Source organism: Rhinoraja longicauda, chromosome 3 (assembly GCF_053455715.1).
Source record: "Rhinoraja longicauda isolate Sanriku21f chromosome 3, sRhiLon1.1, whole genome shotgun sequence".
NCBI lineage: Eukaryota > Metazoa > Chordata > Chondrichthyes > Rajiformes > Arhynchobatidae > Rhinoraja > Rhinoraja longicauda.
The window spans coordinates 98,114,057-98,126,423 of record NC_135955.1 but is presented as its reverse complement, the minus strand read 5'-3'; the positions used below and the strand labels follow the sequence as shown (position 1 = coordinate 98,126,423).

At 39.7% G+C, this 12,367-nt stretch overlaps 1 protein-coding gene across 2 annotated transcripts in view; it reads right to left on the bottom strand.

Moving 5' to 3' along the window:
• Positions 1 to 395: 395 nt before the first annotated feature.
• Positions 396 to 12,367, bottom strand: part of pik3r1 (phosphoinositide-3-kinase, regulatory subunit 1 (alpha)) — a 75,321-nt gene continuing 63,349 nt past the window's right edge. For both annotated transcript variants that reach the window (XM_078396728.1, XM_078396729.1), the window contains 6 exons: positions 11,346 to 11,471; positions 10,721 to 10,863; positions 6,889 to 7,065; positions 6,014 to 6,088; positions 5,749 to 5,919; positions 396 to 4,119 (listed from right to left, as the gene is read on the bottom strand). In XM_078396728.1, the coding sequence (XP_078252854.1) occupies positions 3,930 to 4,119; positions 5,749 to 5,919; positions 6,014 to 6,088; positions 6,889 to 7,065; positions 10,721 to 10,863; positions 11,346 to 11,471 (882 nt within the window). In that variant the 3' untranslated portion in view covers positions 396 to 3,929. The remainder of the gene's footprint in view (positions 4,120 to 5,748; positions 5,920 to 6,013; positions 6,089 to 6,888; positions 7,066 to 10,720; positions 10,864 to 11,345; positions 11,472 to 12,367) is intronic.

The following is a 12,367-nucleotide window of genomic DNA, read 5'->3' as shown; positions in this document are numbered from 1 at the left end:
AAAAATGGCCTATAATGAAAGGAATGGTAATTTCATGGTTATGTAGTCCCTGAACAATAGGGCCTTCTTAAAGAAAAGGGGATTCTTAGCTCTAATGCCATTAATTAATTCATAGGTGTGCAGTTGCCAAGGATCTTTGCATTTAACACATTCTCGATGTCAATATCCATGGCAACTACACACCTCCCGTCTTCATGGCTATTTAAAACAACAGCACCTCGTAACAAAAATCTACAATTACATTTTGTTGTCACGTGAGAAATAGCAGCTAACAGGCCATGGAAGCTATTAAAAAAACCTACATATAGCTTCCTCCTCAGCTCCACACAAAGCACTTTTTTTCCAAACAAAACTTTATTCCTTATGATAGCCATATACATGAATAATAGCAAATTAAAATGGAAAAAAAAAAACCCCTATTAAATCTAGAAAAAGCATAGCTTTAAGAGGCTGTACTTTACAGTGATTGTATAGTCTTCTCAGGCAACACAGCCTAACCTGCTACTTTCTGGATTTTTTTTTTAAAAAGGAAAAGGCTTTTTAAACAAAGCAACCTTAACTAATGTACAAACATTATTTCAACTAATGGAGGTTAAGTTTAAAAAAAAGACTGAAAAGAAATAGCAGCACATCAGGCATCAACTGCAGTCTTGTGGTGATGATCCTGCCAAAGGGCTTAGCAGAACTAAAGTTGTATCTGATTTCTCTTTTGGAAAGTAGCTAGTCAAAAATGAGAGAAAAAAACCAACTTGGAAAAACAGAATTAATTCCTCACGAGATTAGCTGAAAGATTCAGTCCGAACACCCTTGCCCCACTTTGAAGTTACTCTAATTACTCAACGGAATGTAGAATGTAGAATAGTTCTGGGATGGGGATGATGGAACTTTTTCCTTTTAAAACGCCCAACGTCAGGACAAAATTCTGCAACTACATTTATTACTTCAAGAAATAAAATGGCTCATGAATAATTACAAGATTAATATCCTTTTCAGATCAGTTTTGTTAAGATATGCATCACCATGTGAAAACACAAGAGTTCCACAATGAAGGAAGTTTCACAGAAATGCAACACCAAACAAAATGGCACACAATGCAATTTTTTTTCCTTAAAAAAAAAAGCTCCTCAGCAGTAGTACCATTAAAACAAAGCATTACACACATTTAAAAAGGAGCAAAGCTTCTTCAAAAAACACAGCTACAGCAAAAATACAAAGAACGTACACCGTAGAGACACAGAAAACGAAATGAATTTCCAATACAGAAAGAAAATTCTGTGCGCATAACCAGTTCAACACCCAAACATTTAACAGTTTGAATTAAGTTTTGTAAAGCTCATCTCACGTGGTACCTTTGGAAGAGCTAAAGCATGCTCATGGAACCAGAATTACTTTGTTGCAGACACAGGACCAGGTTGTTTCACACTACCAAAAGCACAAGTATTCTCAGGCTGGAAAATATTAAAAGTTTGCAACAGGGCGGTCGGTGCACCCAAAAGGATAATAACGCGCATAATGCCAAAGCCTCACACATCTTTGTCCTCTAATATTTTAGGTTTAGTATCTTCATTACACATCTGGGAGAAGTAAACAATACCAGCTTTTCCTCACAAGCTAATGAAGATGACTTGAAGAAGGGTCTGAAGGGGCTCGACCCAAAATGTCACCTATCCAAGTTCTACAGCCTGACCCGCTGAGTTACTCTACTACGTTGCGTCTTAAGGTGACTTGCACATTGGATTATAAAATAAGCAAGCCCTCTGTCACCAAGTGTTTTTTTTTTTGTAGAAAAATGTTTTAGCACCCCAATTGTGGTTTACTTGTGGAATTAAATTAATATTAAACTTTACTCGATTGTCTTTTAGCAGGTTTGAACGTTATGTTCTGTGACAACTCAAAGTTGCATAGTCAACAATGCTTGGTTATGTGATGTGCAGAAATCATCATCTAAATCTTACAACTGTACAATAGATCACTTAGTTTGGAGAAAGTTCAGCTGCAAGAAACGTTTCAATTTTTTCCCAACCCCTTCTCCATCATGGTGACCTCCGTTAATGTCGACTACAAAAATGGTTCAAGGGTCTCTGGTGACCGATTGCAAGGTTATAATGACTCAATTATCCTGTAGCTGCTTGATCCACTGTGTTCTTCCAGAAGGTTTACTTTAAATGTGGGGGTGAAACGATGAAAAAGAGTCCTCAGATGGGAATTTAAAAAATCTGAAGAACTGTTGCACTGACAATTTAGTTCGGGAGGCTAGTACTCTACCACCTTACGCTAGAGGACCACACCATATAGCTGAAAAGTTAAATGCACTACAAGGGTACCATGTCTTCCCTGGAGTCTCAAAAGGGGCACCATTACACTGTTGAAGTTCCAAAACGCTTCTGCTTTTGTGTTGTGTGAAACAAGAAGCTGAATTATAGCAATGCACCGAGCAAGATAAAGTAATTTGATATCAAGCATGTTGTTTTCCCACTAACACGACCACTAAAGTTTCAGGTACAGGGTTACAATTATGCCCATTAGATGGCTAATTTTGTTTTTAAAACAACTGAGGTAATAAGTTAAAAGTGCCAAGGCCCACAACTGCAGGACCATGGTTTAATTGAAGATAAAGGTGAAGCAAGTCAGAAAACAACGAGTATATTAAGCTTGATGTTAAAAGCTTGAAGAGTGTAGGGATGGAAAACTGTGGGGACACAGAGTTCCAGATTTCAAAACGGAGCAAGAGACTTGTTAACATTAGGCCAGGGCCTTGATACTTTTGTTGTGAGAAAAGAAAGTTTAGTGTTTTCTGGATATATAAAATATGGCTGCTTGTTAGGCGAAAACAACGTGGCTTAAACACGGTTAAACCAGTGGAAAACCACAGCTAGACAACAAATTTCTGCAATAGGTTTTGACGTCTTTTGATTTATAAATTTTGTCTTAAAATCTATCGAGCCAGTGATTTAGAATACATCAGATTCTCCACCCTCTCCTCACCTCTAATTGGCAATGCTGCATTCACAGGCACCCTCCGTGTTTTGGAAACACCCAACAGAACAATGTGAAAACTGACAACACTTTTAGGCAACAAAACAAAGCTTATATCATGGGTACTCTTTTTTTTTTTTTAAATGTGATATTGCTATGCAGGCCGGCATATTCCATATCTGAAATAAAAAAGAGCTTTAAAATAGGAAACAATGCTATGATTAAGCTGACAGCATTTTTACTTGATCCAACTATTGCAGAGTGGGGTTGATGCATATACATATTATATACATTATACTGTGTGCCACTTTTGTAGAAGTCTTTTCCTTCAGATTTTTTTTTCAAACAGTTTATAAAACAGGCTTTCATGGCCTCAAGTCTAGAAATCCGGCACTTTTGACAGTGTCCCATTCACGCACCCCCCTCCCGCCTGAACAACAAAAAAACTTTCCCTTTCTCATGATAAACCTGGTACAAATTTTCCAAGGTGCCAGCTTGCTACATGTGAAGTCCTCACTCATTTCTCTAATGAGCTGTTCCATTTTGATTCATTTCCACGATCTGGACCAAAGAGAAACATTTCACTTTTTTTTTTAATAAACATTGATGTTCTTCCATCAGTTTTTTAAAAATTTCCATGGATTTGCAGGATCCAACATTCCAACTGGTAAATCCTTTTGAAGAATGTAAACAAGCACCGATAAAAACCTGCCTCTACATCCCCAAAAAGGAGACAGTTTATAGCAGTGCTCAATTAATATGTGCTTCCTTACAAAAAAAGCACGCTACGAGTTTATATTCAGAGCTCTAGCGCGGTTGCTTCTCTCCTCTCTGGAGAGCTCAAGTCAAGTTTGCACACCATCTCCTGAACAGGAATCAAACTGAATCAGGGCAGAGTTGTAGAAGCCATTTCAATGACCAAGTCCAGCAGTCAAAAGCCAAGTCTTCAGCTCTCATCTTCTCTGATTGCCATATACTGGATAAGTTAGTGTGACATTAAGGGAGTCATTGTGCTGTACGAGTGACGTATGCTGATAATGTACCACCAGTTCCCGAAGAGAATTGTACAAGTTGTATGGTTCCGCAAATCCATATCCCGTGGGAGTTTTATTTATGACACAATGCTTCACATCGCCATCCACACTAAAAGGAGGAAAAGAAAAATTGAAATGAATTGGAAATAGTACATCAATCAATATATAGTTTAAAACCCTTTTGATTATCTTTTAAGGTAGAAAATATCAACTTACACTTAAGTTTGGATAATATTACCTATCAAGTATTAAACATAGAACGGTATAGCAGAGGAACAGGCACTTTGGTCCAGAATTCCATGCTGAACATAATGCCAGGTTAAACTAATAAGTTCATAAGTGATAGGAGCAGATTTAGGCCATTCAGCCCATCGTCCACTCCGCCATTCAATCATGGCTGATCCCTCTCTTCCCCCTTAAGCCCATTCTCCTGCCTTCTCCCCGTATTCCTTGGCACCCCTACTAATCAAGAATCTATATCTCTGCCTGCACAGGATCCATATCCCTCCATATCCATTTACTGCTCGGAAAACCTCTCAAGGGCCATTATCACATCTGCCTCCACCATCATCTCTGGCAGTGTTGATGCCACCCTAAAAAAAGGAACTTGCCCTTCACATCTCCTTTAAACTTTGCCCCACTCACAATGCAGGTATGTCCCTATGACTTTGATAATTCTATCAAAGGGGGAAAAAAAGGTTCAGACTGCCTTGCCTTTCTATGCCTCTTCTAATTTTATATTCTTCTATCAGCATTAATGCTTGACACACCAAAGAGCGATATCTTCCAGCAGACACAACAGTAATATTCCAATGAGGTCTGCGATTTTAAACCTCATGATGGACTATAGTTGGATAAACTTGTCTGAATTACAGATGGCGAGTATAGCAGAATAAAAGATCTTTAACAGGGACAGGTCAGAAAATAAAAAAAGGTGGAAACATAGAAATAGGTGTAGGACTAGGCCATTCTGCCCTTCGAGCCAGCACCGCCATTTAATATAATTATGGCTGATCTCCCATATCCCCTGATTCTGTAAGCCCCAAGAGCTATATCTAACTCTCTCTTGAATACTCTTGAATGAGAAGTTAATAAAAGGGCAAGAAGGGCATGAAGGTGATATAAATTAAGGAATTGGTCCCAAGCATTGGCTGAAAAATCACTTTAGCGTGCATTCCCAACAACATTTTGCAAGAATTGAAGAGCTAATCCATTCTCCATATTCGAAACTAGGCTACCACTTCAGGAGAGAACTGAAATCATGCGTCACTGCTGGAGGTGAAGTACCCCTGATAAAATATTGAACAAAGGCCATATCTGACTGCTGAGAAGTATGGCCAAGGATATTCCTTAGGTCAACAACAATGTTCATGCATGTAACCCTGTGACTTAGCTGCTATGTGCGTTTTCTCCAAGATCTTCAGTTTCCTCCCACATTCCAAAGAAGCACCGGTTTGTAGGTTAATTGGCTTGGGTTTGTATACATGGCATACGTGTAAATTGTCCCTAGCGCGTGTAGGATAGCACTAATGTACGGGGATTGCTGGTCGGCCCGGACCCGGTGGGCCGAAGGGCCTGTCTCCCCGCTGTATCTCTAAACTAAAGTATTCAAAAGGGTATTAATCATGCAGGAAAATCTCTACAGTGCCCTGACTATGATCTTAAAATTGTTTAGTAGAGGCTCTCCGCCCGAGTAGTGTTTTATATAGCATCTGCAGCAAAGGATGAGGTGACGTACACAACTGAACATGCGTAACAGCCTGGCTTGCTGCTTTCCCGGATCAAGAACGTCCCATCCCGTTTTCCTCTTAGAAGGCTCTCCGCCCGAGTCCTGTTAATACTCCCCACGTTCCAAGATCGTTCATCGTGATGAGGTAGATCTTCATCATCCTCCACCATAGAGTATTGGCTAAAACAAATTAAAAAAATTCTGTTATCAACGCATCAAAACCCAGAAAAATAATATCCATGTAAAAGCAGTTAAAAATTAAAAAGTCACTTACTCTTCAGCGTTCTCATTCTTAATGCCAAGCCACTCATTAATCTTCTTTTGTCGAACTCCCTTTTGCGTCAACCATCTTGAACAGAAAAATAAAATTGACAGGAGTGAATATTATTAAGCATACAGATTATGAGATACCCAAGTCACTATTTATGATCCCCTTTACCGAATATTTGCTCCTTTGCCCAATCTAGAGAGCTTCCAATGCTTTTGGTATCACAACCAAAACTCTGCCCTGGCAGTCAAGTGTCACATTGAAGGAGTTAATTTTCTGAAGTCTCCCCCGTGAACCAAAATTCACTGCGATTTCTATTTCCAATCCAACTGCAACAACCCCATAAAGATTTCAAACCAAATAATATGTTTCTTATTACGCTGTATTCATATAGCTGCCACACTTGCATTCTGATAATTTCAAAACACTAAGCAAAATGCAGCAGAGAATGTTTCCACTAGTGGGAGAGTCTAGGACCAGAGGCCACAGCCTCAGAATAAAAGGATGTACCTTTAGAAAGGAGACGAGGGGGGATTTCTTTAGTCAGAGGGCGGTGAATCTGTGAAATTCTTTGCCAGACAGCTGTGGAGGCCAGGTCAGTGGATATTTTTAAGGCGGAGATTGATAGATTCTTGATTAGTGCGAGTGTCAGGGGTGATGGGGAGAAGTCATGAGAATGGGGTTGAGAGGGAAAGATAGATCAGCAATGATTGAATGGTAGAGTAGACCAGATGGGCCGAATGGCCTAATTCTGCCCCTATAACTTATGATGGAAATCTGAAATTGCCAGCAGGTCAGGTAGTGTCCATGCCTACATTTGCCTCGCGTCCCAGGTATTCCAGGACCTTAAGGTTTAAATGACCTTGAATTATTTTGCTTACGTGAGGTACTGGTCTCTCGTTTTTCTTAGTTGAATGAGGTCAGGTTTGATGCTGTTCATCCGTTTGTCAATCTCCCTGTAATCAGCTGCTTGTTTCTTCAAATCTTCTTCTAACCTCCGCTTGCTGTCGACAATTTCACTAATGCGAGACTTCAGCTTTTCATAATTGACCATAATCCTAAAGAAAAAATACATTATGAACATTAAATCTGAACATGATACTTAAAGTCGGAACTCCCCAGTTTTGGGTTAAGGGTTACTTGACTTATGCAACCACAGAAAATTGGCCCTTTTAAATTTTTCAAAAACATGCCTTCTCCAATAGATTAATTAAAAATCTGATACCACTGGGAAGATAAAATTAAACCTGGGGAAAATAGTATAGATGACTTAAGGGCTGATAGGAAAGCAGGGGAACAGGAAAATATTGTAGACTTAAACACAAATATTGTACTATAAAATAAGCAAAAATAAAAGATACACAGACAAGCTAGATAACTCAAGTCAAAACAACATCAAGAAAATGTAGACATTTTTCCCCGAGCTAACACAAAAGACCCTAACAAAAACAACGAAAATCGTAGGAGGGAAGATTATAAGAATAAGAGGAAGGTGACATGAGGAATTACAGATGGTGGAGTCTTGAGTAAAACTGGGCTGGAGCAATAGCATCATTTAAAAAAAAGCCAAACCAGAGGAAATATGCCCTAGGTTCAAAAGAATTGCACCTCTGGATATTCAGGTACAAGGTGGAATATAATTATATTCACTTACAATAACTCAATGGGGAAAAAAATGACAGACAGGAGAGCAATTCAAATAAAAGGTGGATTCCTAGATTAATTCCCACCACAGATCAAGATGTGTCATCGTGGCTTTTACAGAAAAGAAGGACAAGATATCTGAGACAGAATGAAAAAAATATACTTTGCATAGATTCCTAAAATAGTTATTGTTTAGTTTATGATTGTCATGTATACAGAGGTACACCAAAAAGCTTTATTGTTGCATGTTATCCAGGCAAGACGACACATGATTACAACCAAGCCGTCAAATGTAAAGGGTATATTATTTAGTGCAAGATAAAGTCCGATTAAAGGTCAGTTTAAAGGTCTCCAATGAGGTAGATGGCAGGTCAGGACCACACTCTAGCTGGTGAGAGGACCGTTCAGTTGCCTGAACAGTTGGGAATGGTCCCTGAATCTGAAGGTATAAGTTTTCAAACTTCTGTACCTTTTGCCTAATGGGAGACGTGGGAGTGACCGGGGAGAGACTGGTCCTTGATGATGCACAACCTTAATTCTAAGAATTATCAGGACAAGTAGATAAGTGCTCTATTTCGGAATGGCAGGCAGTGACCAGTGGGGTACCGCAAGGTTCGGTGCTGGGACCCCAGCTATTTACGATATACATTAATGACTTAGACGAAGGGATTAAAAGTACCATTAGCAAATTTGCAGATGATACTAAGTTGGGGGGTAGTGTGAATTGTGAGGAAGATGCAATAAGGCTGCAGGGTGACTTGGACAGGTTGTGTGAGTGGGCAGATACATGGCAGATGCAGTTTAATGTAGATAAGTGTGAGGTTATTCACTTTGGAAGTAAGAATAGAAAGGCAGATTATTATCTGAATGGTGTCAAGTTAGGAGGAGGGGGAGTTCAACGAGATCTGGGTGTCCTAGTGCATCAGTCAATGAAAGGAAGCATGCAGGTACAGCAGGCAGTGAAGAAAGCCAATGGAATGTTGGCCTTCGTAACAAGAGGAGTTGAGTATAGGAGCAAAGAGGTCCTTCTACAGTTGTACCGGGCCCTGGTGAGACCGCACCTGGAGTACTGTGTGCAGTTTTGGTCTCCAAATTTGAGGAAGGATATTCTTGCTGTGGAGGGCGTGCAGTGTAGGTTCACTAGGTTAATTCCCGGAATGGCGGGACTGTCGTATGTTGAAAGGCTGGAGCGATTGGGCTTGTATACACTGGAATTTAGAAGGATGAGGGGGGATCTTATTGAAACATATAAGATAATTAGGGGATTGGACACATTAGAGGCAGATAACATGTTCCCAATGTTGGGGGAGTCCAGAACAAGGGGCCACAGTTTAAGAATAAGGGGTAGGCCATTTAGAACGGAGATGAGGAAGAACTTTTTCAGTCAGAGGGTGGTGAAGTTGTGGAATTCTCTGCCTCAGAAGGCAGTGGAGGCCAGTTCGTTGGATGCTTTCAAGAGAGAGCTGGATAGAGCTCTAAAGGATAGCGGAGTGAGGGGATATGGGGAGAAGGCAGGAACGGGGTACTGATTGAGAGTGATCAGCCATGATCGCATTGAATGGCGGTGCTGGCTCGAAGGGCTGAATGGCCTACTCCTGCACCTATTGTCTATTGTCTATAAAACTAAACATTCCACGAAAGAGCCGGGTTTAGTCTGCAGAGATGACAGAGAATTTCCTTTTGCCTGCCACTTTAATTTTTCATCTCACCAATCTGCAATCAGTGGCCTGCATTGTTTATAACAAAACAAGCTTGAGGAACGGCACCTCATCCTACACCTGGATTGGATATTTATAACTTCAGGTAACTGACCATCTCTGCTGTTAAGTACTCCACCCATGTTGTTAAGTATATTGGCTTAGTTTTTCTCTCTCAAGCACAGCCTGACGACCTTCATTAATAACATGTTATGTTTCTTTATTTGCATTATCTCCGACCTGCCTCAATTAAACCACTGACCAGAAGACCACTCTAATTTATCCCACGCAACCTGGCTGTGCCCCGTAGCAGACTATGTCCTTTGTGTTAGCCAACCCATCCTCCACCAAGTGCAACTCAAAACTGACTTTTTCCTCCTCTCTCCCAGTCCAATTATTTCTTGGCAAGGATGACATGGGGTGTTGGAGGAAAGACGTATGGGAATGCAGTACATAATTTACAAAGTGGACCAGAAAATCATAACAAATACAAATGTAAATTGATTCCAGAGGAATAGAATCCAATATATGGGAAATTTAAATTGACATACATCATGAATGCACATTCAGAGTAGCGTATACAATTCTGAACTTTATAAAAGTGCAGTGAAACGCTAAATTAAATGCAGAAAAGGTTAACTTGAGAGGATAAAACTATCGGAAATGATAAAGCAGATTGACAATTGATTATCTTTCTCTTGGAGAGGAAAAATAGATTGAGAGCCAGGATGGTTCTTCAAAATAATAGGGGTTTAAGAAGGCAGACATGCAAAAAATAGTTTCCGATTGTGACGAAGTTTAAGTCTGAGACAAAGATAGTCATCACAAAAATTTAGCATCAGTTTATGTTTCACTAATGCAGAACTAAACTGCTGCATGGGGTATTTGAAACAACTATGATTGATGGAAATGGGCTCAATGCAGAGGTGTCGGTGATGGGAAAAGGGGAACATAAGAGATGTTTGAAAACAAACAATAAGGCTCATTAGGAATATAAATATGGGCGCAGACCAGTTAGATCAGAGTTGGATATTACTGAGTTGGATTATTTTAACCAAATAAATAGCATTGAAGGACTATTCAGCCCCAGATTAGTCCTCATCGTTCATGCTCCATTTGAACCTTCTCCCATGACCTGTATTTTCTTCTCTCTCAGAAATTTATGTAGCCTTCCATTGTCTATATTTATACCATTTCCTGCAGTACAGATTTCTGCATTGTTACCACTGCTAACATAGGTGTGCCTTTCAAATCTAGTGCAAATACATACTATGTATATCACAAACATAAGTGAGATTTTATCCATTTACAATTGCCTGGAAATTAAATTAACAATGAAAGGCCAAAGCTAGTAAGTTAAGTAGATACGAACCTTTGGATCTCTTTTTCATTTCCTTCTCGCCTGAATTTTTCAATGTATTCCTTGCTGTACCTTTCCTGTGTTTGACACTGTTCCTCAAATATTTTGATTGTTTCATTAAATGCTTCAATCGCTGTCCTTTTCATTTGTATTTCCTAATTGAAAATAAACAAAGTTAAAAAAATTGAACACAAATAGTTCCATTTCAAAAACCTAAAATCAATTTTATTAAATGAACGATTAACAATTCAACTCTAAAAAATCTAGCCAACCTCAAATATTTTGTTCCACAAAAAAAGTATAACATTTTATAATAGACAATAGGTGCAGGAGGAGGCCATTCGGCCCATCGAGCCAGCACCGCCATTCAATGTGATCATGGCTGATCATTCTCAATCAGTGCCCCGTTCCTGCCTTCTCCCCATACCCCCTGACTCCACTATCTTTAAGAGCTCTATTTAGCTCTCTCTTGAATGCATTCAGAGAATTGTCCTCCACTGCCTTCTGAGGCAGAGAATTCCACAGATTCACAACTCTGACTGAAAAAGTTTTTCCTCATCTCAGTTCTAAATGGCCTACCCCTTATTCTTAAACTGTGGCCCCTTGTTCTAGAAATTCGGTTTGCAGCAAAACTCACTTGAGATGTCCTTGTACATTCTTCATAAAGTCGGTCGTATTCCCTGCTTTTCTCTTGGTATTGAGTATGATACTCATGGAGTTTCTTGCCTACTGCATCAATGTTATCCTCTTTTACCACCTGATCCTGAAGACAACACAAAAATATGCACTGATAAATAACCAGCACCACACAACAGAAATGGACATTACACAAAATCTCTGACGAATCAAATCATGCTGGTCGATATCAGAAGCGATATTATTCTCTTTTCTCATCCACTTAAATGGAAGTCGATGACTTCCGTGCAAGTTCTAAAGCTCACCGACAGATTCAGAACATCAAATCTGTCATTTTCCTCCGGCAATTGGGAGTCCAAAGGCAAACTTAATCCAGAATTAAGGACATTTAACCACAGCTGTTAAAAGCCAGCTATTCCGGTGGTGGGGTTTTGCCAGCTGTTAAAATCTTTTTAGGGAGGGTTTCAGGTATTAGGCTTATCAATTGCCATTGAAGACGCCACTGCCAGTGAGATCACACTACTGGATACGCTGGGCCAGAAACGTGGCCCTTCTATATCTGTGTATCATGGTGATCATGAATGGTGATGATAGGACGGTAGGCAATGAAATGTGTCAGCACGATCTGGTTCAATATCATTAAGCTTCCTTCAAAATTATGTGTAGTAAGGAACTGCAGATGCTGGTTTATACCGAAGAGAGACACAAAATGCTGGTGTAACTCAGCGGAAGGGGCAGCAAAGATACCAGAGGAGCAAGATGAACCACTCCGTTGAAATCGCCTATACTGAAGTGTAGTATGCAACGGAGCGTAATGTCTGCCATTTTAGTAAGCAAAACCCACCGTTCGCTGTGCCTCTCGTAGTGTAATCAGTGTTTTGGGGGAACAGTAAGTGTGATGATACCATAAAAATGCAGAATATATCTATCAATTCACAGATTTTGGTTATTTTTCTTTTTAAATGGTTCTGCAAGTTTCTGCCTTCTAAAATGGCACCATAACATACTTTGGTTTTTAGGGTC